The 27,272-nt window shown below is 44.2% G+C and overlaps 1 protein-coding gene and 2 long non-coding RNA genes across 4 annotated transcripts in view; 1 reads left to right on the top strand and 2 right to left on the bottom strand.

The window, feature by feature from the left end:
- The window catches only part of bcl2l13 (BCL2 like 13), a 44,332-nt gene extending 36,191 nt beyond the window's left edge, over positions 1 to 8,141 (bottom strand). The window contains exons 1-2 of one of the 2 annotated variants that reach the window (XM_042111414.1): positions 7,752 to 8,141; positions 6,730 to 6,884 (exon numbers count right to left, since the gene is read on the bottom strand). In XM_042111414.1, the coding sequence (XP_041967348.1) occupies positions 6,730 to 6,856 (127 nt within the window). In that variant the 5' untranslated portion in view covers positions 6,857 to 6,884; positions 7,752 to 8,141. Of the gene's footprint in view, positions 1 to 6,729; positions 6,966 to 7,751 lie in introns of both variants that reach the window. The other variant, XM_042111415.1, reaches the window with a different exon arrangement.
- LOC121724695 lies at positions 1,874 to 15,041 on the top strand. The gene is made up of 3 exons (XR_006035264.1): positions 1,874 to 2,550; positions 7,036 to 7,041; positions 15,031 to 15,041. It is a non-coding gene; the product is annotated as an uncharacterized LOC121724695 (long non-coding RNA).
- LOC121724692 lies at positions 13,841 to 14,750 on the bottom strand. The gene is made up of 2 exons (XR_006035261.1): positions 14,640 to 14,750; positions 13,841 to 14,368 (listed from the first exon to the last, which is right to left on the bottom strand). It is a non-coding gene; the product is annotated as an uncharacterized LOC121724692 (long non-coding RNA).
- Positions 15,042 to 27,272: the final 12,231 nt, after the last annotated feature.

Consider the following 27,272-nt stretch of genomic DNA (forward strand, 5'->3'; position numbering starts at 1 on the left):
TTGGATGAAGCGTCAATTGCATTTTTGAGGAAAAATTGTTATACAGCATTTTTAGACAGTTCAAAGGGTCCTAAATACAAATCCACCATATAACATTTTTTTTAGGTCACAAGTTTCTCAGAATTTTCCTTAAAAAATGGATGCCTTGCTCTCAGGCGAGGAAATACTGGTAGATAGGGTAAAAATGTAAACCTTTATGGATCACCACAAAACTTTCCCAGTTTGTCACATACATTAGGACAAGTATTTTTTTGTATTACAAGTTTTCTGAAATGTAATGTTTAAATATGCAAATGAGGCTTAATCTACTGAAATATGCGCTAATGCACACATTTCCAAACTTAGGCTAGGGGTACTACTATGATCGCATCAAAATGGCTAGTCTTAAAATACTAAGGCGGCTTGACACAACTGGACACTTTGCTTGTACTATTATCAGGCTTCCTACATAACTCGAGCATTATTCATTCGTGCAGAGGGATAGAATCTGGGATCTGCACCTTTGTGCATTCCAGAAAATGTTGACCTTTTTCATGCGGTATAACCACATCAATTATGCACGGTGGGGCACTATCTACCTGAATGAAATGCACCAACTTCCTAAACCAGTAAAAAACATTTAACGAGTTTGATGCCGGAAACTTTGTAGTCACAGCTTCAACCAAGTGGACCCTGATCATAGTCAGGAGTGGCTATGGTGTATTGGAAAGAAAGGCGGAGGCATTGTTGGAAACACAAAGACATCCTCAGCACTAAGTAGGTGGGCTCTGTCTTTCAACCTCCGATCCAGTCTTGCCCATGACACTAAAGTTGCTTTTGGCCAGGGACCAGATGATAACTACATCCATAGTGAAACGACAAAAGTCCGAATGAAACGGGACAATGCAGATGAAGATGCTTTGCTTGCAGTCTTGCAGAGGTTTGGCCTTTTCTTTGCCAACCTGTCCCAGACCCTGCAACACATTGCAAACAAAGACTTGGCCACGCAGGATATTGAAAGAGAGCTGTTGACAGCACCACAGAAAGGTCAAAGTCAATTAAATACATTTGTTGTTGAGAGGCTGTTGCCATCTGGGGGAGGGGGGAGAGTCTCGTTCAGGGACAAACTTAAAAAGAATAAGTATTTAATGTTTGCGTCTTTGTTTGAAGTTAAGAATGAATTTAAGTTATGATGCATGAACTATTTGTTGTGCCCTTGTCTCTGGCAGATGTAAATGGACAGCTTCGTTCAGGTTCAAAGGCAGTGTTTACTAAGATTCTAGCTGCTGGCATTCCATGTCCCAACCACCTTGATAACAGAGACCTTCGGGATGAACCAATGCTCATCATTGATGGTCAAGCTCTGGTCATTGCCATTGGAAAGCCACAAGCAGCAAAGAGTTTTGGGGACCTTGCTGATGTTTTTGTGGAATCTGTTGTCAGAAGTGGAGCACAATTCCAGCAAATTGATGTTTTGATCGCTACCACACACATTCTATCAAAAGGGGAACACGAAAGCGCCGTGGAAGAGGCTTGGTGGCAATCAGAAGACCAATTGAGAGCAGAGATTTGCCTCTTCCTGCAAAGTGGGAGAACTTTATTGCTCATGCAGACAACAAGGCTGATCTTGCACACTTTTTATCCCAACAGCTGATTGTTGGAGCTCCAGCAAATAAGATCATAATTGCTGCAGGTGGCTTCAGTGATGAGAGAGTTGAAGCGTCTAATTCAACCTTTAACACTGACTGCTTGGAAGCCAAGCATGAATAAGCAGACACTGTCTCAGCGAGAGACACCGACATCTTGGTACTGATGATTGCCCATTTCCACATGATGTCATGCCAAAAGATCTGGATGAAGGCAGGTACAGCAAAGGACAGCTTGAAAGGCGCTTGACTGGAAGTGACTTCGTACATTGCTGGACGCACAAAAAAGTCATGTTGGGATGTATTTGTACAGCATCATCATCTGTTAAAGGGGCTTGGTGAAGGTCCTGATCTTAGTGAACTCACCATTCAGAATGTAGAACGTTTTTTCTGCAAACTGTATGGAGCAATGAATGTTAACAACAACGACATTCAAGTAAGCATGTTTGTGAAGGGCATGACAATAGAAAGACTGCCACCAACCAGAGATTCTCTCTACTTCCACATTCAGCGTTCTCACTTCCAGGCTTTGGTCTGGCGGCAGGCCCACATGCAGCAGCCAATTTTGCCACCACCTGAGACCATGGGATGGAAAATGGAGGAAAGTTCACTTGTTCCTCAACTCATGTCACTACCTCCGGTTCCGGATGCTTGTGAGGAGTTTCTCTCCTGTGGCTGCACCAAAGGATGCAAGACAGCTAGATGCAGTTGTAAGCCTAACCCATGTACTGCTGCTAGCAAATGCAGAATGTCATGTGATACTTGTATGAATCAATAATAAGTAAAAATAACATTTCAGAAAACTGAGTTTTACGGTGATATCTATGTTTATCTATTCATACGGTGGTGTTTTGAAAGTGACTGAGATGCATATTGTTTCAGTACAAAATATTAAGAACTGGTACCCTAATGAATATGTTATATAGTGGATTTTTATTCAGGAGACATTGAACCTTCAAAATATCATGTATAACAACTTTTACCCTCAAATGGCTTCATCCAATGTGTACGTGTCAAATTTGGAAATGTATGCATATTAGCGCATATTTCAGTAGATTAAGCCTCATTTGCATATTTAAACATTACATTTCAGAAAACTTGTAATACAGAAAATACTTGTCTTAATGTAAGTGACAAACTGGGAAAGTTTTGTGGTGATACATAAAAGTTTAAAATTTTACCCTATCTACCAGTATTTTTCTCACCGGAGTGCAAGGCATCTATGTTTGAATGAAAATTCAAAAAAAAATGTTATGGGATGGATGTTATGGTGGATTTGTATTAAGGACAATCTGAACTATCTAAAAAAAATGCTGTATAACAACTTTTCCTCAAAAATGCCTACAGGGTTACAGAATCCTGAAATCTGGTCCTGACTAAAGCCACAGACCATTTCCTTATATCCAGCACCAATGCATTGTGGTACAGCTTCATACCTTTCATCTGCAGGACTTAGTAGATTTATCTACATGTTGATATAACTACTGATTCTATTATATTGACATTAATCAATCTAATTACAGTTAATTGCTCATACAATCTTACATATACCTTCAAACATGTTCTGAAACCACTTCAAATGCATGCATGCAAAACACAAACCGCATTGTGTAGGTGTGTAGGTGACAAAGTAGAAAAAGCTGGTGGGCAGATTGGCCTACACACTTCTGCCATCTATTTTCCAATGGATTTTTTGATTGTCGGTGACTGTCACCTACAGAGTTTGACAGGTACGATCTTTCAAAACGCCATGTTATTTCCCATAGACATTTGATGACCGAAGGTTGGATAGATACGGAAGTTAAGAGGCAGGACTTATTCTGAAGAGGTCTATAGCGTAGAAGCGACTGTGAGATTGTCATCAGCGTCACGAGTTGGCTTCGATGTGAGTGGTTGAAGTAGCACGTCAATAGATGACGGACAAGTGGTTTATCCAATCATATGCAAGCATTTTTTGATTAGGCCCAGCCTTCTGAAGCAACACTTCAATGGATTGATCCCAGATGGATGAGTGGAGCTAGGCGGAACAAAATTCATCTGGCGAAAGTCAGGTTAGTTTTCTATAGCATATTCGCTAACCTGTCGTTCTTTGAACTCTTTAAATATGTTGGGATATGTCTGCGAGGTGTTTAGCCAAGTTCCATGCGTGCTTCCATACTGCTTTTAAATGACTTTGAAACATATTTTACAAACGGGCCTCTGTGTACCTGATGGCTTGCCTTCACTATTTGCGATGTATCCGAAATAGTTCCAGATTTCACTTCACCTTTTGTTTTATCCACAAGGCCGAGGACTGTCGGCAAAGAACTATTTTGACGTTGGCTGCGCACTCACTCACTCAGAGCTGCCTACTTGACACGCCCACTTGCCTAGATGCGTGCAAGGAGCAGTGAGAGCAGCAGTTCACACAGACGCAGAACGTTATTACTTTAATAAAGTATCGATCCTAAAAACGTCGGAAATCGTATCGTTTTTTGCGTGAAGACATTGGTGATACCTTTTTAGTATCGATACACCGTGTTGGGAGTATTGTGTGTAGATTGATGAGAACCCCCCCCCCCCATTGAATCCATTTTAAGAGGAGTCTGAAACATAACGAAACGTGGAAAAAGTGAAGCACTGTGAATTCTTTCCGTATGCACTGTATACACTTCCTGATTTATCTGCTCACACTGAATATACAACTCATCTAAATAATACTACTCTTCCCAATGTCGATATTCTACGGATAGTATTGTGCATCCCTAGCTGAGCTTCTATGCAAAGGCTATGGACACCCTCAGGGAGGCAGGCAGCCTCTTATGCCTCCACTATGATTAAACATCAGAAATACAATGAATAGACAGCAGCATACTACTCCTGTCTGACTTTCGAGACAGAGCCATACTGAGCAATGAAGAATTCCCCCAGAGCTCTATTGTTTGAGGTTTTCTCCGTCATATTGATTCTTATTTCAACAGAAAATAAAATAAAAATTTGAAGTGGAGGGAAACAATGGTTGACTTACCACAGAATAGCCAGCTACCGGTATTTTTTTTTTGTGTGAGCAAGTACCGGTAAGTAGTTTTATAAGTTTAAGATTTATTGATATAGCACATTTTTCATGCACAAAGTGCTTTACTTGTATGTGTGTGCACACATATAATTCTACTGTGAGCAATACAATTCTCTCTCTCTCTCTCTCCCTCTCTCTCTCTCAGGCTTCCACTGTTGCTTCGTTCAACGCGTGTTGCCTAGCCTGGTCGCACACAGCCCACATGCACGCACGCACCAGTGAATTATTCACACTCCCCACACACACAGCAAAAGATGGGACCATTTGAGGGATAATCCACCAATGGAAGCCCCAGCACCCAGAATAAACATGCAGCTTGAGGGGTGAAAGTGTTGGGGAGGGTGTAGGCCTAGAAACTGAGAGCAGGCTAAAGCCAAAGAGCATGATGGGAAAGGGCAAAACAAACAGGCAGGAAGGCAGACAAAGGCAACAAGCTATACAAACCAGATCAGTGCTAAGCTAACCACTACTTAGTCAGCACTTCTAACTAATGACTAATAAGCATGACTACCACAGCAACGGTTGCCTAAACATTCCAATATGAGAGAACATAAGCTACAACTGGTAGTGACTGGTAGTGCAGCTTGGATGTCTTTTCTTCATACTGGTGTGAAATCCCTCTGGTCTGCATGGCAGTGACTCTCCACTTGAACAGCTCGTCAACCTCAGAGAACCCGACATTCTTCTCTTGGCCGCTGACTGAACCAGAGAAGCATTTCTTACAATCTGGATGAGACCGAAGTTAAATGCAGACCCAAAAAAAAAAAAAAAACACACAGGGACAAACGTGCGAAATCATTGTGCCTGTTTCAGATGTATTTCTTTGCTAATAGCGCCTTAAAACATGGCCTATATGAACAGACCACACATTTTCCATGGCAAGTTAGAAGCTCCAGGGAAAAGTGTGAAGTTTGCACAATGACATGGAAGGAGAAGCATTAACAGCGAGAGGGGCAGAGAAAAGTGCCTACTACGAGATGAGCTTCAGGTCTGGTAGAACGTAAAAAAAGAACGAACAGCAAGTGGTTTCTGCGGCCTGATGATAGCAAACACAGTGTAAACGGTTACAATCTTAACACATCAGCCTCAAAGAGAGATGTAGAGAAGAGTACCACAGCCCTTTCTGCTTGCCAACCAGCGTTACAGAGTAGTGGTGGCGGACATTTGGTTGGCATTTGCATGAAAATGCCAAGACAAAAGGTACAAAACTAGAATTGATTCGGTACAAGAGGTCCAATGGCTCCGTCTTTAGTTCCTGTGAGATTTTGATAAATAACCAAATAACCTTCAGGCAGTGGACTGGTGAACCGTGTTAACAGGGACAATCTGCATACCTCTTCTGTTTTCTATCCACTAAATTCAATCCATTCCCTCAAACCTGTTTCATGACAAATACCAGCTCCAGGCCATAGCCAAACAATAGCAATGTTGTGATATGATGGAACAGCAAGGCTGCACATGCATAAGCCCACTAGGAGTCAACCCTTTAACAAGAACTCATTAGGACTGTGCACATAATGATAACGCTACCTGCATTTTTGTTGTCTATACACTTGTACTCTGCGCAATGACAATAAAGTTGAAACAGGCACAAACTACGCAGATAGATATTTCATGAGTGACTGTCAGGTACAAACTATGCAGATAGATAATTCAGGATTTGGATTCCTCTGAGTTTGTGTGCATGTGTGTGTGAGACAGCAAGAGAAAGACATTTTGCATGCATCACTGTGGTGTGAGACTATACACAATTCAATTGTTGTCATATTAATGTTATCACAATTACTATCATAGTACATTTAGCTGTGGGTGTATGGTGCCTATCTATCTCGCTCAGGGGTCCTTAAAGTTCTTCACACATGATATATATTGTTTTGAGAACATCAAAGTCCACAACAGGATCTACACATCAGAGACCCCTTCCTTGCACCCCTTTCTTAGTTGTTGAATGTTGTGTGGAAACGATTATACCCCTGTGGACATTAACGACTTCAAAGGTTTCAACATGCACCACCACCATGATGATCAGTTGTTAGGGGGGTGACTTACCTTCTGCAGAGGTGGGTCGCGTTGCTGACGGTCGTAGGGCAGGTGGCAGGCCAAGGTAACTGAGGACAACGTAGCGAGTCTCGTAGCGGAACCCCTCTGGTACTGTGGTTGGTTGGACCGGATCCATGGCAGCTTTTTCTTTATTGGCAGCAAATCTAGGCACATGTACGGGCAATCCTCAGGTTGTTGTCAGTCAGTCAAAAAAACGGTCACAACCCAAACGCACAGGAGGCCGTCTGAGACCACATGGCAAAACATTAAGATAAGAGTAAGATGACACAAAATCTCACTAAATTGACAAAAGAGTGTTATGTAAATTCCATTCAAATGTGTTTGCGCCGCATCATGGGGAAGTCAGTGAATACAGCTGGTGATGGCTGTTGAAGCAATGTCTTTATCAAACTCTTGCAACATAATTTTAGCCTGCACATCACCAGGTTAGCACAGTACGATGATTAATTCTTGCCATGAACTATCCACATCGGTGAGGAGGAGGGCAACCCCCCCACCACATAAATGCCACATACACAAAAGATTTCCGTATAGTCCAAACAATATTACGCTTTGTTTTCATGCACGCAATGTATGGCAATTGCACTGTTAATTGACCACACACACACTGGTTTATGCAAATTAACTTGGGCGAGCGACAGCACTCGACCATGCTGAACTACACATTGAGGTAGTTTGCAAGAATCTGCGGTTAACAGCTCTGAATATAATACTACTCAATGTCATGCCAGACTGGAATGAACAACACCAAAGAAGATAAAGCAACTTTATATCGACAGCTCGAACGGTCAGTATTGCAATTGATCCACAAACGGCACGAGTACATTGTGTACAGAAAGCGCTCATGCTTCCAACTCTTATTGCACTGCTAACCACACCTACCTCGCATCGCATCTTTGTGGGATACCCTGGCAATTATGCTTAAGTTTAAGCTGAATAACTACTTGTATGCGTTTGCATGATTAACCAGCTAAACGTGAGCATTTTGCGTTCATATAAGCACAACTTACCCGCTCTCTTCAATCTCAGGTCCAGCAACGTGCGCTGAACAAAACGTTAGGAAGCGCACACCTACTTCCTCCACATGCACAAACGCGAGTTTGGTGACTAGCTGGTATGCTAATGGCTACTTCCACGATGCATTTGCGTGCAGCAGTCCCACTATGCAGACAGTTCCAGCAGTCATTTGCCGACCCCTTTGAATTGTCTTGCAACTACTATTGTCCAGCGTAACCATGTAGCGCAAAGGGCGAATGTTTTAAAGGAAGGTCAAAGGGCAACTCATTTCACTGGACAAATAAAAACACGCCGATAGAGCCGTTATCACTTCACTTTGTAAAATAAAGTATATATGAATGGAATACAAAATATTTTAGCCTCTTGGCAGAGGTAGGCCTACACAGGCAGTCTTCAATTCAACCAAATTATAGCATGACGTGCGTTTGCGTAGCACGTCAGCGTAGAATGTCAAAGGCTACAACTTACATAATTTACGACGCAAGCAATGAAAAATACACACCGAGATGGCTGTGTTTTAAAATATTGGTTGATCACCTTATGTTTTATTGTGCACTGTAGGCTAAGGCTATATTGTCAGAACATGCAAAGGTCAATTTAGGCAATCCAAAGGCAATTTTATTTCAGTATAACGACTCTTGAATTATACCTCTGACCAACTGTTCATTCAACCAACCATTTTGAGAATTCCCAATCCCTTTCTGGATCGCTACTAAACTGACATGCTGTCAAATCAAGGGCGTAGGTTTGGTCTCAGCTTTGGTGGGGACACATCCCCAACTCCTGTTGTCACAATACCAACATTAGTGTTTCAATACCAATACTAAGTGAAGAATCTCAATTTCGATACTTTTGCGATTTTTTAAAAACTTGATTTGGTTTGTGTGATTTGTGAGATCATTCACATCAGTGGCAATCATAGAATTTGATTGTTATGTTGTTGTGGTATAACATAATGACTGAGCTAGGCTTAAGGCTAACAACAGTAGAATGCAATAGGCACAGTGATGGCTCATGATGCAATACAAGGAACAATCATAGCCAGAATTTTGTTAAAAGCAGACCAAAGGTCAAAGTCTGGTCAATTGTGATAGAAATGCTGTAACTTTAGGCTTAGGCCTCATTACAATTAACAGAGAGCCCACTACCTGTATATTGCAACCCAAAACTTAGACATGTCAAGATTTCTGAAACATGTAATATGTATTTCAAATACAAAATAGTATTTTGTAATTTTTATTTTATTGGGTTGAAGGAAATGGCTCTGTATTTTGTATCAAAATACTTTATTGGTGTGTATTTTTGTATTTTAAAAATACTGCAAAATACTATGTGAAAAACACTAAAAAAAAGTAGATACTACTTGATGAATAATTGGTAATTAGGCAACAATGGTTAATGTGAGAACAGCTGTGTTCAACGACATTCACAGCTTTTCAGTGACGGCCTTTGCTGAAGCATCAGCTCTGGTCTGAAGTATAAGTATAAATACTCTTTTGATCCCGTGAGGGAAATTTGGTCTCTGCATTTATCCCAATCTGTGAATTAGTGAAACACACTCAGCACACAGTGAGGTACCCACTAATCATGGCGCAGTGAGCTGCCTGCAACAACAGCGGCGCTCAGGGAGCAGTGAGCAGGGACAAAGGCGACAATGTCCTTTTGTATCCAAGCCAATTAACAGAAAAAATGTCAGATATCTCAATGAACCACAATGACATCAATAGATGGTAAGGTGTTGAGTGTGTTTGAATTCCCTTCCTTGTAGCATCCTTTTCTGCATTGCACAGTGGGGAGAAGTTCACCTTGTTTAATTAAATAAAAATGATATTTCCTTATTAGCTGCATACTTGAGGTTGGAGATATTAAGGCAAGCCAAGTTTCTCACATACTGGAAGTTCAAGATATACAGCCTTATGATTTTCTTATTCAGTTCTACACTGGACTTGAATTACGAAATTCGGCACAGATACACAATTATGATTTTGGCCTATTGATTATAATGTGGCACACACTAATCCCGGCGCAGTGAGCTGCCTGCAACAACAGCAGCGCTTGGGTAGCAATGAGGGGTCGGGGTTCGAATCGGCAACCCTCCGGTTACAAGTCCGAAGCACTAACCAGTAGGCCACGGCTGCCGAATTGAAAGCTCTGTCAGTCAAATTCAATATCAAAATGTTTTACTTTGGCCTTTTATGGGGTATGTATTGGCAGACAGCCCTGGTAACTTACCGTTGTCGTTGACACACCTGCTCGCTTGACTGCCACTGCAAAGTAGCCTGTGCATTGCCATTCTCCATGCGTGTAGCCTGCGTGTCAGATAACCCTGACGTTTCTTGTATTGTCGTGCTGGCTGTCGGAATGATCAGCAGTACAAATAAGTTCGCTAAAATATTGGTGGGGACAATTTTGTCATCTTAAAATTTTGATTAGGACTAGTCCTTAGCGTCCCACCCTAAATCTACGCCCATGTGTCAAATACACTAGTTTCACTGTCTCTGACAAAATGAAATAGTAGCCTAAACTGACACACAGACATTTGCTTCCACCTCGTGGTCAATATTTTTATTACAATCCAATAGCGCTGCCAGGTCGCTCCATGTTGGTGATATTTCACCTAGAGCACATTTAAAGCAGGAGAGCGGAATTCTAAGGAATTTCCTGAACTTCAGAGACGGAAGGATCCCATATCACAGTGTCAAAAGTCCATGAAACATCATCTGCCTTCTCCTTTTACTTTCATTTTTACAGCAACACCGTAAAGTCTATATAATTATAGACTTAATAAACATCATGGTTTTATTTGTGTACAAGAAGGGAAAGATCATAGAGGTGACAATAGTAAGACATAAGCTGCCCTGTTTCTGTCAGTTTATCATATTTCTTAATTAAAGCTCTTTACTCTCATTTATTGCCCTTTGCCCATAAATTACAAGATATTGTCCTTTAGTTTGAAAGGTGTTGAGTTACTCAAATAATCGACCTATGCTGCAGTTAATTAGGTAATTTTTGTGGTAGGCCTATTGTATTTGAAGATTCTATTTCTTAAACTGCCATTAATATCAAGCTGAAAAGTGAACAGTGAAATAGAAAGGAGTTATGTGAAGTGAACAAAAGTGTTACATAATACAGCAGAGTGATCATACAAATTAATTTTCCCTCCTGAAGTGCAACAGCTGTGGCAGGTCTATGGGCCATGCCTACCTGTGCATACTGGCAGTCATATCTGACTTTCCAAAGTCATATGGCAATAAATCTCCAATCAGTAGTCTAATAGAAAAGGAAAGCATACTGTACTTATGTTTTACATGTGTAAGGGCACTAGACTATAACATAAAATTATGTGAAAGCGCTTATAGGAGCAAATGAACACTCTAAAAAATGCTGGGTTATTTTCTCAACCCAAACGCTGAGTTGAAACTGTTGGGTCATTGTGTGGGGTTGTTTTTACTCATGTTGGGTTATTTTCTGTAACCCAGCTTGTTGGGTTGATAGTTTAGGACAGCGCCCCTCCTCTCCCCCACCTGACGTGAGCACACTACTCAGCACCAGGGTAACTTTAACACAGCTGCATAGTTATTTGAGAGTTCGGGGGAAATCGTTATTCTTTCAACCGTCCATGCAGTCCAGCAGCTTTCAACATGCAGTGGAAATCAGGCGATTTTGGAAGGTATGTATCTGCTTTTAACTTTTTTATTATTATTATTCAGACGGATTTTAAAAGTAGCCTACACCCAGTTCGTGATATGAATGGATATTCTAATTTCGTTCAGCCTAAGCAGGTTAAGAATTGTGACATTCAAGCCAGCTAACGTTAGCTAACATTAATTTACAGTCTTACAATTACTGCTCATGTTAATGTTAAATCTACACAAAGACAGACTCTTTAAAACATAGTTCTGTGTTGACTGGGTATGAACTGCTGAACAGAAACAAAACAAACTTTTACAAAGAACTAAAATTAGCATACCAACAGCTGGCTAGGTTAACGTTAGCAGATGGTTGGTATGCTAGCTTCTAGCTCTAACAAATGCTTCGTGTTAGTGCAGCATGTGTCAGCTAATGTATACAGTCGAAATAGTCTCTTTACGTACGGTAATCATCATGCCAAACAACATATTAATTCATTCAGGGTAGCTTCATATTATAGCCATGTAACTTACTGGGTGGTTTTTGGTGGTAACATTAACGTTACAGACAACTTGAATTTAACTAACTGAATGTGTTAACATGAGCTAGCTAACGGTAGAACTATCACTGCCACTAACGTTAATATTACTGAACATATGTTTGTCAGTCTGCTGTTAAACAACTCCATGAGGTGGTCATGGTTTCCGAGTGTGTTGCGCTAATATTTTGTCTCCGAATTTTTAATGTTTGTCAACATCATTCACTGATCATGGTTTGTGAAAGTCTTGATCTAAAGTTCTGTCAATAGCAGTGATTCATTTACTCTTTTTCTTTCTTTGATTGACAGGGCTGACTCCCAAATGGACCGTGGAATCTAGCTGTCTTCATGGAAGTAACTTATCACATGCTGATGCTGCTTTTAGAGTAGGCTATTGTCGTGGAAAAACTATCCACTTTCCCGAACCTCCAATCCAACTAGCACTCTGATGTCAAAGACCCGAAGGAGAACACCAAGACGAAAGAAGCTGAAGACTGTTGATCCTTTATTCACCGTATTGCAGTGATAATACAATCCAAACAGCGTCAGGACTGGACCGTCAGGCAATAGAGTGATGAGTGGCAGCTGCTACCCCGATGAGATCTGATCTGAGTGTGTCTGAGCTCTTTCTTTTATGCTCTCAGGGGCCTGGGAGGCGTTCCTATCCTTAGGAACGTCACCAGGCCCTTTTTAGCCAATCAGAACGTTTTGGGACTTGAGATATTGGTGGAAAACCCTTCTCATCTAAACATTAAAAAATGTGTGTTACTAGGCAGAACACATGTGACCAGGTCCTATGTGTAATCTGTTGCCAGGCAGAGTATGTGTTTTGGTTCTATGTGTACTTTCACTTTTGGTTCTGCCTCCTTTTCTTGTAAACCCCTCCACTTCTTCTCAGCCCTGTTTGGTTTTACTTTCACTGCCATTCCTCCTCAGTTTCACTCTTAGTCTCTGACCGCTCAGTCTCATGACTTCCAGTAAATGTTGCATAACAGTTGCATAAACAATATCCTTATATCAGATGGAATGTTTTCTAATAAACCAGCATGCTTCTAATAAACCAGTATGCACACACACAAGTTATTATGTCTAGATAAAATCACCACACTATCCATTCAAAAATAAAGTAAACTGTCAAATAAATAATTATGTCGAACTGTTTTATTTCATTGCATGGCTATTTGTTGCCCATTTTCTCTCAATGCAACCCAAATACTTGGTTTAGAAAACCCGACAACTGGTTATTTTAACTAGCAGTTCTGTTGATATAACCCAGTGGTTTGGGTTGAATCTATACCCAATATACTGTGTGAATTTTACTCAACATTTATATAGTTATAACCCAGCACATTGGTTACCTTTACCCAGTCTATTGTGCCAATTTAACTAACGTTGTGTTGATATAACCCAGTGTTTTGGGTTAGAATCATACCCAATCTGCTGGGTTTAATAATGTACCCAGACCATTGGGTTAGGATAACTCAATGTGGTGTTGGTCCAATAGTTAACCAGCGGCTGGGTTATATTTGGGTCATTTTTAACCCAACATTTTTTAGAGTGAAGCACTAATTCAATTTTACCAAGAACAAATACTGACATTTATCATTTTATCTTTCATTTCTTAATGTAATGTCCTTTTAGTTGTGAAAATTAATGTTTCTTCTCACTGAGAAACACTGCAGTACTTTCTCCTCTCTGCCCTCTAGACTAACATGCTGATGAAACATGTATCCCAGAAATTATATATTAAACTGTAAATAACCTGACCCTGCTTGTTGAGTGGATTACATATATAAAAGAAGAAAATTAGTTATAGGTAATGCAATTACATGTGGAATATACCAATATGTTGTCATAAAAGGTTGAAACACACAGGTTGTTAAACATGGTGATTCATATTATATCACACTGGTGTTTAATGGCTGCATGTTTATTGCATTCCGTATAGCGCTCTTTCATTTTTCACTGCAGACTTTAATGCTCTGGCGAACTCCCTTTACAACCATCTTCGAGCCATTTGACAAGTCCTTCATGCCATCCTCAAATTCGCCTGCCACTGACTGTGCCAAAATATCTGCTGCAGCTTCAACTGCTTCTCCGGTGCTACCTGCAGAGCACGCTGCACCAATGGCCCCTGCCATACCGCCAGTGACCCCTTTAGTGAGCCCCAGTGACGCACTGGCCATGGCCTTGCTCACTTCAGCTGCTCCTGCCATCACTCTGCCCACGGCTGTGAGGAGGTCTTTGTCTCCATCCTCTTGACTGTCCTCTTCTCCAAAAGCAGTGTTCACGATGTCTGTCATTTCCTCTGTCACACTGGACACAACTTCTCCCAATGTGCTCCACAGTGACATGATGATTTTTTGTCTCTCTCTTTCTTTCACTCTCTCTGTTTTCTTGATGATGTCTGTCTTTCACCAGATATCACAGGCCCTATCAGAGCTGTGAGAAGAGTATAGGGAAAAAAACATTCTAGTTAGCCTACTCTACATCTGGATCAATGGATCAACTTTAGTATGGTCAAGCGGCTGTGAATTACGTTTTTTATTGAGGTTACATTTCGAAAGATTAACAAAGAAAAGGATTACATTTTTTAATTAAATTATTTAAGCATTGAACTTAATTGTACTAGTTTCACAAACTTTGATTAATCATGTACATTTGTACAGCTTTCCCATGTGCACTGATACCTACTTAAATTGAAAACACTTACCAAATATTATCCAGAGAATGGCTTGTCAAGTTCACTGCTGTGAAATCTTTTAGAAATTAAAAGTGAATGGCAAGAGACACAGCAGTTGTTTCTAATAAATGGAAAAGGGAGTTGCACAAGCAGAGAAATGGGATAGGAGGGTCTTATCTGGGTGTCCAAAGGTCCATGGAACATACTTTTACTTTCATTATTACAGCAACATAGTGAGACATAAATAGTTTACATCATAGTTGGTTTATAAGACTGCAAGATAGTAGAGATCACGAGTTCAGTAGTTCATGGCTGTTTACAGTATTTTGAATTAGAATTGTTCTTTTTATTCTCATTTATTTTCCACTTGCCTGTAAATGACAAAATGCTAGGAAGACTACAATAAGCCAACATATTTCAGAAATTTAGATTTCAGAGAGATTATTTGTCACATAGCAGTAATAGCCTGGTGAAATGAAAACCTGGTAAACTCCATGATGGACAATATGGAAAAGGATATAACTAAAACAGATAAACAGAATAATAATGGTAGTTCACTAGTTCACATTTCAAAATTTGCATAAAGAAATTGCAATAGAAGAGTGTGTTTGGCGAGGTCTCTGGCCAGAGTCCTGAAGTGTTTCACGGTCGTGTAGGAGTCAAGCAGGACCCCAGCGTACACCCCTTTATTCTTAATAAGGAGGATGGATGGCATAATGAGGAGGTGGTGGGTTGCGAGCGGAGTTCAGCCGAGGCTGCAGTGTCACCAGGTAGACTTCAAATAAGTTACCTGACAGATTGAAGAAGGAGGTGTGGCAAATTTCGTCACAATCTTCCTGAACTTTGTTTCAACACAGAACACAGTTTAATAACGATTAAATTAAACTAGATGTACCGCAGAGCAGTACAAAATATGACCGCCGCCCAGTCCTGCACATTCTCTCCGCAAAAATAAATCACGCTGGTCAATTTGTCTCCATCTCCTACTCCATCCCCTACTTTTGTGTATGCAAATGAGTATGTGCATAGTGTGTGTTTTTTTTTTGTGTAGATGTGTGCTTCTGTGTGTGTGTGGGGGGGGGGGGGGGGGTAATGGGATGTGTGTGTGTTTATGTGTGTGTGTGTGTGTGTGTGTTTATGTGTGCGTGTGCCTGCTTGCTGCATGCGTGTGTGTTTTTTTTGTGTGTGCGTGTTTGTGTGTGTGTGTGTGTGTGTGTGTGCGTGTGAATGTGTGCATGCCGTGTGTGCATGTGCGTGAGTGTGTTTGTGTGTGTGTACATGTGCGTGTGTGCCTGAGTGTACATGTGTGCTGTGTGTGTGCGTATGTGTGTGTGTGTGCATGCGTGTGTGTGTGTGGGTGTAGCTGATATGGCCCCCCATGAACGGGATTCCATGAAACTTGGCATGCATTCAGAGGGTGTCATACTGATCTTACACTTCAAATTCCATGTACTTTTGAACCTGTCAGCCAAAGATACCTGCGATTACAATGCCTTGTTTTTGCCTTTTCATTTTTAACTAGGTGGCGCCATACCTCAAATGAGGTATGGCGAGTCCTAGAGATGTGCTCAGCCGAGTGTACCACTCGCTACAAGGCATTGCAGTCTTTCACAGTACTGTATACCACACTGAGTCAATATGCTCTCCATGGCCCTGATGTAAAACATTTTTAGAATCACTGGGGGAACCCGACTTTGTCTTAAGTGGTATATTTGTTGTCTGGCCTCTTTAACCTGAGCTTGAATGTGAGTAGCCCAGGTCAGGCCCTCAGAGATGTGTACTCATATAACTACTGTACTAACTCTCTCTACCTGTATTCTGTCAATCATGAGAGGGCTGTAAAGTCTGCTGCTGTATGTATATATACAGTATGTAAATCAGATCATCCACCTTTATGTCACAACAGGTTTTTGTACTTTGATAGCATTAGTAATCTTTGATGTTCTGAAAATCAAGCTTTCAGATTCAGATGTATTGTGCATTTTAAACTAAACTTCTCAGGAGAGCAATATCAATCACATGCTGTTGTATGTTTTTTTTTATTAAAGAAAATAGAAAATGTTAATAAAGGCAGTGGTAGTGATTAATGCAATTACATTTCATAGAAAAAAAAGAAACAATTGTGATACATTGCCACATACAGTGAAGGGAATATGAAACAGCAATGCATGTTAAAACATTTTGTATTTGATAGTGTACAATTCATGCAATGTCACACTGATGTTTCATTACATTACATTACATTACATTTGGCTGACGCTTTTTAACCAAAGCGACTAACAACATGGTAAACAGTAAGTTGTAGAACAATTCTCACAATTTTAGGACAGTTTAAAAAAAAACATTAGAGTACAGTAAGAATAAGTGCGTCGGTGAGTGCTGTTTTTAACATTTACTTGTCAGTTTAAAACGGCTGGTGAGTGCTAGGATCAGTAAGACTTGTTGTAAGTGTTGCTATGAGAGTAGATGTTCTCTAAAGAGCTGGGTCTTCAGGAGTTTTTTGAAAGTGGAAAAGGATGTCCCTGCCCTTGTAGGAACTGGCAGTGTGTTCCACCAACGAGGAACAACAGATGAGAAATGTTTCATACCATTTCAGATTTCATTCATGTTCCATTCCATATAGTGCTCTGCTCTCACTTTTTAGTGATGGCTCCAAAGCCATGGCGAACTCCCTTTACAACCATCTTCGAGCCCTTTGATAAGTCTTTCATGCCTCCCACAAATTCGTCTGCCACTGACCTTCTGAGAGTATCTGCTACGGCTCCTGCTGCATCTCCGCTGCTCCCCGCGGAGCACACGGCACTAACCGCCCCGGTCACACCATTAGTCACCCCTTTAGTGAGCCCAACTGACACACTGACCAATGCGTTGCTCACTACAGCTGTTCCTGCCACCGCTGTGCCGATGGCTTTGAGGAGGTCTTTGCGTCCCTCCTCTTGGCTTCCCTCTTCTTCTGGTCCCCCGGAGGTCTTCGTCGTGTCAGTCACTCCTTCGGTCACACTGGACACAACTTCTCCCAAAAATCTCCGCAGCGACATGATCTGTTGTTTCTGTCTTTCTCTCTCTCACTGTCTCTTGCTTCTTCCTGTTCTACAGTATCAGTAAAGGCACAGAGCTCAGAGCTGTGGAAAGAGCTTTGGCACAAACAGATTGTTAAGTTAAGTATTGGTTGAGTATTCATTATCCTCATTCAAGTACTAAATTATCTTAAATTATCTAAATTTTGGCAAAAGAGCACATGGTTGATACAAATTATTGAAATTGGTTAAGTATTCATTATCCTCATTCAAGTACTATGCCTCCTTCTCTTAGCCTAAATATTGTATTTTATAAAGCATAATAAAGGAAGACAAAAATGCTTTAATAAATTACATATTTAAAGTATACATTTATAAACACTCACCAAATTCTATCCAAAAAGTGGATTTTTAATTTCGAAGTTAGATCAGTCTTCACACTGTCTCTGTGTACAAGCGCACACACTTTTATAAGAAAGATATGCTGCTGTGGGTGGGGTTCTAGACAGATGACTAGAACAGGTAATTTGAGCGAGGTTTTTTCCCCCTCATTTTTTTTCATAATACAAAATGATGTTCAAAATCCTATTTAGGGCCAAATCTATTGTCAAGGATGCCACCCACCCAAACCATGGTCATTTCAGCCTACTCCCATCTGGCAGGCGATACAGGATCCTGCACTCCCGCACCAGCAGGCTCAGGTACAGCTTCTTTCCAGAGGCTGTAACACTGCTGAACAAAACTACACCTACCGTCTAGCATTTGCACTTTAGCTGTTTACTTGTTTACCTGTTTACTTTTAACTTCTGCACTGTTTACCTGTTTACATTGACTGCACTGCACTGTTTACCTGTTTACATTTACTCATGCACTGTTTCATCAATGCTTTTGCACTGCTAACACCCAAAACTGCTATTGTCTACATGACTGCACAGAATACTGTACTCGACTGCACTTTGGTATTTAATACTTCTTTGCACTTCTGGTTGGATGTCAACTGCATTTCATTGGCTCTGTACCGTACTCTGCTAAATGGCAATACATTTGACTCTAATCTAACCTAATGTATGAATAAGAAACATCATGCTGAACATGTCTGTATAATACAGATTTGTTATGGCTGTTTTATGTCACACAACTAGGGTTGGGTATCGTTTCAATTTGAACGATTCCGATTCCAATTCCGATTTCTTATTTCGATTCCGGTTCCTAACGATTCTCGATTCCGATTTTTTTTAAAGGCAGGGTCAAAAAAAGTTTAGGATATTTTAAATGAGCTAGCTAACCAACGGTCTTTCTCAGGGTATCTGCTAGCCTGACGAGCCAGACCCACATTAAAATGTAAGGTCTGGACACTCACCGTTCGCAGTGCTCAGTCCGAAGGGCGGGATAATCAGTTGTCTTTCAAATTCCCTCTGCACGCAATAGGACAGCGGCAGCGCTATGAGTCCCATGCGTTTCCCACCAGCGGAGCTAGTTGGCTAGTTCAAACGTTTGCCAACTTAATAAAAGCTTAACTCGTGTCACACTGTTCGCCAGCAGCAACATCCATCTTATTTGTTTTCAAGTAGCAGGGAATTCAAGCCAAACCGTTGCAACTCTGCCATCAATCATTATGTTAAGCCCACCTAACGACTCTATACACGATTTCATTGGCCTGATTAAGTTTCGATTTCTGGAGCTCACAAGCCAACGGAGAGTTGCTAGCCCTGGCAGCAAATGTAATTCGCTGCCGCTAGGGGCGCGTCTAGATTTCTAGGCTAGGTATCTGCACATTTTCCAAGTGCAAATTTAAAGACTTTTTAAGACCTTTTCAAGACATCTAAATGAAAATTAAGACTATACCACGACAAAAAGATATATATGACTGTTTATGCAATAGTTTTTTTTTCCTACTAATTTGAACCCCCACCCCATTTTGGATGTCTACAGAAGTTACCAAATATATTTTGCGAAAGAAAAATAATTGTGTGTGAATTACCTTCACAGCTATAAATGCCCAATTTTAGGGTCTGTGCTGCTTGCTTTTGAAGCTGGCTGTACATATTTGGTTTTGCTTACTGCTGAGGCTGACTGTTCTTCACCTGTGTCTGTAGTAGCCTAGGGCTACTTGCCAAAGACATGTGCACTGGACTGGATTCTGTCATGAGCTCTCTCTCTGCCTGGTAACACGTGCTGATTGAAGTCTGATGACCTCCACCTGTTCCTGCTCTGCTCTGCCTCACCCTCGTTACCTACCAGCTGCACTGCATTCACCACTCATCATGCCCTCTATATAAAGCCTTGTTTTTCAGTCCACACTTGTCAGATCGTCTGCAACCAGCACCAGTTACCTGCCTGTTTATTGAAAACGCCTCTGACTCTTTGCCTGTGATCCCGGACCCGCTCGACTACTTCTGTGTTCTCCAGCCCCGGTAATCTTGACCTGCCTTCCGTCCCTCTTCTACGAATACCGCCTAGTCCTTGACTGTACTGCTGCTTCGTTTCAATTGCTGTTGTGTGTGTGTTTCCCCCAGGACTTCCCGGATCATCCAGCTCCTGCCTTCGCTGTTCGGCTACTGGGGGAACACACACACGCAGACTCTTGGAACTCCTGTACCCCCCCCGGAACCCCTGAAACCCCCAACCCTTAAATAAACTTTTGAACGTGACGCAATTGTGGTCCTCGTCCTGTTTGGTGTCTGACAGTACGATCTGACCAAACATGGACCCAGCGCACGGTCGAACCAGCATGGAAACCGACGAACCAGAACCACCCACCGCCATGCAACGCCTGGAAGAGACAGAGAGAGAGGTAAACCGCAACACTGCTGACATTGCCTCCCTACTTCAAGCCGGCTTGAGCCAGCGTCAGCAGTTCCAGCAGCAACAGCAACAACTTGCAATGATCATTCAACTTCTCACCAACCTTTCTCCTCTGCCTGCTCCCACCGGCCCAGCCCCAGCCAGCCTGCTCACCGGCCCAGCACCCGAGTCTCCTGCCCAGTCCACTGCTACCGTGGCTGCCGGAGCCCCAGAACCCAGGATCGGCAATCCAGAGCGGTTCAGCGGCGACCCAACCCAGGTACGGGCGTTCCTGACGAGCTGCCGTGTCCAGTTTACCCTGCAACCCAGGACTTTTGCCACTGAAGGGGCGAGGGTCGGTTACGTGATCACTCACCTGACGGGCCGAGCTCGACTCTGGGGAACGGCGGAGTTCGAGCGCCAGACCCCAGCATGTGCAACCTTCAACCTATTCGCAGAGGAGATGCTCAAGGTATTCGATTTGGAATCCACAATAGCCGAGGCATCTCGGATCCTGATGAGTATTCGCCAAGGCAGAAGGACTGTTGCGGATTACTCCATCGACTTTCGAACCGTGGCAAGTCGAAGCTCCTGGAACATGGAAGCATTGGTGGATGCTTTCCTCCACAGCCTGGCGGACTACATAAAGGACGAGCTGGTTTCCCATGATCAACCCCCCACTCTTGATGAAGCCATTGCTCTGGCTGTCCGCATCGACCGCAGGATCCAGGCCCGCCGTCATGAGAGAGGGCGCCAGAGTCCATCCACCAGCACACGGAGTGTCCCAACTGCCCTTCTGTCCGCACCTGCCACACCATCTAGCCAGCCGGACCAGTCTGAACCGATGGAGATCGGCCGCACCTCCCTAACCCCTGCAGAGCGCCAGCGACGCATCACCTCCAACTTGTGCCTGTACTGTGGTGGTGATGGTCATCGAGTCGCCACCTGTCCAGCAAAAGCCGGAGCTCACCAGATGTAGGAGGAATCCGGATGAGCTCAATGAACATTCAGCCCTCCATCAGCCGTAAACCCCTCATCCAAGTCTGTCTTCACCTGTCTGATTCCACCCACACCCTGGCAGCCCTGGTGGACTCTGGCGCAGAAGCAAACATTATTGACACAGGACTTGCTCGTCAGCTGGGCTTGGAAAGCCATCGCTTGTCCACTCCTGTTCCAGCCCGGGCCCTGGACGGTCACGCAATTGGCACAGTTACCAGCATCACAGCCCCCATCTCAATGATGGTGTCAGGAAACCACCGAGAGACCATCCGCTTCCACCTGCTCAGCTCTCCAGGCCAACCCCTAATCCTGGGCTACCCTTGGCTCCGTCTCCACAATCCTCACCTCGATTGGGCCTCCGGAACTGTGAAAGAGTGGGGAAATGCCTGCCACCTGACCTGTTTGCGTGCTGCCTCGCTGCCCCCCGGCTCAGTACCCCCCAGCATTGCCCACGACATTTCTAATGTCCCTGAATGTTACCATGGCCTCCGAGAGGTGTTCAACAAGACCAAAGCCACATCTCTGCCCCCACACCGTCCGTACGACTGTGCCATTGATCTCCTCCCTGGGACTGCTCCACCCAAAGGTCACCTCTACTCACTATCCCCTCCTGAAAGAAAAACTATGGAGGATTACATCAGGGACTCCCTGGCAGCTGGACTCATCCGCCCGTCTTCCTCTCCTGCTGGTGCCGGGTTCTTCTTTGTGGGAAAGAAAGATGGTTCTCTTCGCCCCTGCATTGATTATCGAGGTCTGAATGATGTCACAGTGAAGAACCGGTACCCTCTGCCTTTACTCACCTCTGCTTTTGAATTGCTCCAGGGATCCACTATTTTCACCAAACTGGACCTTAGAAATGCTTACCACCTAGTGCGAGTAAGGGAGGGTGACGAGTGGAAGACAGCATTCAACACCCACACCGGCCATTATGAGTACCTGGTAATGCCATTTGGCCTCACCAACGCCCCAGCGGTATTCCAGGCGCTGGTGAATGATGTGCTGCGGGACATGCTGAATAAATTCGTCTTCGTGTACCTGGACGACATCTTAATTTTCTCCAGAACTCTGTCCGAACACACCCGTCATGTCCAGCTGGTTCTTCGACGGCTCCTGGAGAACTCTCTCTATGTCAAGGCGGAGAAATGCGAGTTCCATGCTCAGACTGTGTCATTCCTGGGATACATCGTCGCTGAAGGCAATATCCAGATGGACCCCGCAAAGGTCTCGGCAGTTGCCTCCTGGCCAGTTCCGGGGAATAGGAAGAAGCTGCAGCAATTCCTCGGTTTTGCCAATTTCTACCGGAAATTCATCCGGAACTACAGCTCCGTCGCCGCTCCCCTCACAGCTCTGACCAGCATCAAACACCCCTTTTCCTGGACCCCAGAGGCCAACACAGCCTTTCATACCCTCAAGGCCCGGTTCACCACTGCCCCCATCCTCCAGATGCCGGATTCAGACCGGCAGTTCGTTGTCGAGGTGGATGCCTCAGACGTGGGAGTCGGGGCCATACTCTCTCAACGGGCAGAGGAGGACAACAAGTTGCACCCCTGTGCATTTTTCTCTCGCCGGCTTTCACCTGCAGAGCGCAATTATGATGTTGGAAACCGTGAGCTGTTGGCTGTCAAGCTTGCCCTGGAGGAGTGGCGTCACTGGCTGGAGGGGTCCACAGTTCCGTTCCTGGTCTGGACCGATCACAAAAACCTCGAATACATCCGCAATGCCAAACGTCTTAACCCCAGACAGTCCCGCTGGGCCTTGTTTTTCACCAGATTCAACTTCACCCTGTCATACCGCCCAGGTTCTCGGAACACCAAGCCGGACGCTCTCTCCCGTCAGTTTCATAAGGATGACGCCCCTTCCCAGGAACCTGCATCAATTCTGCCCGATCCCTGCGTCGTAGCTGCCCTGACCTGGGATATCGAGGAGGAAATTCAAGAGGCCCTCCGTGACCATCCCAGTCCCAGTGCATGCCCAGACGGTCGTCTCTTCGTCCCAGATAATTTGAGGTCCCGGGTCATACAGTGGGGACACAACTCCCGCCTTGCCTGCCACCCGGGCTCCGCCCGCACCTGCCATCTCCTTGCCCAGCGCTTTTGGTGGTCGTCTTTGAGAAGGGATGTCCGAGAATTCGTCCGTGCCTGCCCCACCTGCAATCAGAACAAGTCCTCCACTCGGCCCCCCGCTGGTTTACTCCAGCCCTTGCCTGTGCCCACACGACCCTGGTCCCACGTCTCCTTGGACTTTGTAACTGGCCTCCCACCATCAGGTGGGATGACTGTCATTCTCACTGTGGTTGACCGGTTTAGCAAGATGGCACACTTCATTCCCCTCCCTAAACTGCCATCTGCCAGAGAGACTGCCCAGGCTGTTCTTGATCATGTCTTCCGTCTACACGGGCTGCCCAGGGATGTTGTCTCTGACCGAGGCCCGCAATTTACCTCTACATTCTGGAAGGAGTTCTGCCGTCTTCTAGGGGCCACAGTGAGTCTCACCTCTGGGTTCCACCCCCAGTCCAATGGTCAATCCGAGCGGGCAAACCAGGAGCTGGAGAAGGCGCTGCGGTGCATGGTTTCTCGCAAACCCCAGGCTTGGGCACAACAACTGATGTGGATAGAGTATGCTCACAACTCCCTCACCTGCTCTGCCACTGGTATGTCACCTTTCCAGTGTGTGTATGGCTACCAGCCCCCCCTGTTCCCCAGCCAGGAAGGAGATGTGTCCTGCCCGTCTGCCCTCGCCTATGCCCGCCGTTGCCGTCGTACCTGGTCACAAGCTCGTGCCACGCTACTCAAGTCAGCGGTCAGCTATGCCACTGGGGCTAACCGCCGAAGATCGCCGGCACCCGCCTACCGTGTTGGCCAGAAGGTGTGGCTGTCAGCCAAGGATCTCCCACTGCGGGTGGAATCGCGTAAACTGGCACCTCGATTCCTCGGCCCGTTCCCTATCCAGAGGGTCATCAGCCCAACCGCAGTCCGGCTCCAGTTGCCAACCTCCATGAGGGTGCACCCTACTTTCCATGTTTCGAAAGTCAAGCCAACGCATGAAAGCCCGCTGGTCCCCGTGCCGCTTCCTCCTCCTCCTCCTCGCCTCGTTGACGGTGGGCTGGTGTACACCGTTCGACGCCTGCTTCGGTCCAGACGGCGAGGTAGGGGCCTCCAGTATCTCGTCGACTGGGAGGGCTATGGACCTGAGGAGAGAACCTGGGTGCCAGCCAGTCGGATTGTGGACCGGACACTCATCGCCGACTTCCACCGTCTGCATCCTGATCAACCTGCAATCCGTAGGGGCCGCCCCAGAGGGGTCCCTAACCGTCCTGCCCGCCCGGCTTCCTGTCATGTGCCTGACCCTGACCCTGTCTCGGTACCTGTCCCGTCTTCTGTCCACGACCCTCCAGCTCCCTCCGAGGATGAGGATGTTCACTCGGACCGCTCGGAGGAATTCTAGCCCTCCACCGGCTCCCCTCCGCCCTCCCGACGTGGTGTCACTCTTGGGGACTTCTGGGGCCGTCCCTTAGGGGGGGGGTTCTGTCATGAGCTCTCTCTCTGCCTGGTAACACGTGCTGATTGAAGTCTGATGACCTCCACCTGTTCCTGCTCTGCTCTGCCTCACCCTCGTTACCTACCAGCTGCACTGCATTCACCACTCATCATGCCCTCTATATAAAGCCTTGTTTTTCAGTCCACACTTGTCAGATCGTCTGCAACCAGCACCAGTTACCTGCCTGTTTATTGAAAACGCCTCTGACTCTTTGCCTGTGATCCCGGACCCGCTCGACTACTTCTGTGTTCTCCAGCCCCGGTAATCTTGACCTGCCTTCCGTCCCTCTTCTACGAATACCGCCTAGTCCTTGACTGTACTGCTGCTTCGTTTCAATTGCTGTTGTGTGTGTGTTTCCCCCAGGACTTCCCGGATCATCCAGCTCCTGCCTTCGCTGTTCGGCTACTGGGGGAACACACACACGCAGACTCTTGGAACTCCTGTACCCCCCCCGGAACCCCTGAAACCCCCAACCCTTAAATAAACTTTTGAACGTGACGCAATTGTGGTCCTCGTCCTGTTTGGTGTCTGACAGATTCCCTTCAATATTTTTTTCAAAGTTAGACTAAGCTATTTACATATTTTAATAAGCCTACTTTATATAATTTACTATGTGCATCTATTGTCCAGTATGCAGCACAGCAAATTAAAGTTAATCCACTACTTTACATTTTGCATACCAGTTGTATCTAAACCAACCAAAGCTTGACTAAAACATTGTAAAACCGTTGACTTGTTTTAAATTAATTAAGAGACAGGTCCTCCTCGCATGATCCTGCTGAAAACTGCTGGTTTCATCTCAAGCACGCATGTATTATGAACGCATATATTTTTTTTTTACGTAGCAGTTGCCGACATTCAAAAAATATGCGGTTATATTTCACAACTTTTGCGAAGTAGGCCTAGCCTACTGGGAAACGCTGGCAAGCAAGCTGCTGGTAGATATTACAGGTAGGCTATTATGACAGATATTTTCTTCCCTAGGCTAGGCCAACAACACACGCTGGAAAGATGCAAACAGATCAACTTAACATATACAGTATTTCCTCCTGATTGCGAAGCACTGCACATAATTTGACCAGCAGTCTTCGCGTCCATAGTTTGTGAAACAATGCTGCGTACGAGCAAAGACTTTAGATGCCAAGCGCAACTCCAAAAAGGAGAACAAATGAGCGTCTGGCTTGAGGCTGCGCCGGACGCCGGACAGAGCTTTTAAAATCAATATGTCCGGCCTAAATTCGAATGTATGGCCAACATATCGCTAACTGGCTACCAACTCTTTCTCCCGCTCATTCTACCATAGGCTCCCTCATTCCACGTAGGCTACCTGTCTATTTCTCAGGCCTCAGCTACACCACGAAAACGTCAGGCATATTATTTTGTACATAGGCCTACTGTATTATTACCGTTCACACCTTTAACCAAACCCGTGAAAAACATCTTCACTCTGCAACCACACTTCCTCCCGTAGCCTAATAGCCTAGTCACTTATACAATTGCGTTTTAAATACACGAAACTGGATGGAGACATCACTCCCATACGCACATTTAATACCTCTCTCTCGAAAATTCAGTTGTATGTAAGACTTTTTAAGGATATCGCGGGAACCCTGCTTTCTGAATGAAATAGTCTGAGATTCTTCATGAATTTTAATTCTATGAACTATGCGCTTCTTAGTTGGTGTTCAGCCGTTTCTTCTTCCTGTCGGCGGACTGGGAATCGAAACTAGGAATCGAAATTTAAACTTTTGAACGATTCCGGGAAAATCGCAAAGATAGTCCCGGTTCCAACCAATACTCGATATTCGATATCCAAGTCTACACACAACACAACAAGTTTAATTTTCAGCTTGTCAATCACTTGTCAGTTTTAATGTCTGACGGGGCCCCTGGTAAATGGCAGTGACATTTGCCATAGATCTGGTTTCCCAAGAGTCAGTTTTCTCATTTGAACCCTTTGAAAGGTACATTACATTAATACACAGGATTAGGTCTTATAATCCTTTGTGCCAAAATCCAAGGTAAAAACACATTCAGGGTAAAGCCCCTGCCCAAATTAACTTGAAAAAAAAAAGCAACTAACCACCAATAGAAAAAAAAGCAGGTAAAAAAGCACACTAACCACCAATCTGCCAACCAATGGTCACAAACACAAGACAAATGGCCCAACTAACAGTAGTATACAGTATGCAGCATGTCATTGGGGTAATCAAGTGGGCACCCTCATTCACCGATGTTTTATTAAGTTAGGCCCATGACACCTCATGAAGGCTTAACAGTGAAACCAGCATCCTGGAGACGCTCCCCTCCATGTTGCCACCATATT

This window comes from Alosa sapidissima, chromosome 11, assembly GCF_018492685.1.
Source record: "Alosa sapidissima isolate fAloSap1 chromosome 11, fAloSap1.pri, whole genome shotgun sequence".
NCBI classification, from domain to species: Eukaryota; Metazoa; Chordata; class Actinopteri; order Clupeiformes; family Clupeidae; genus Alosa; species Alosa sapidissima.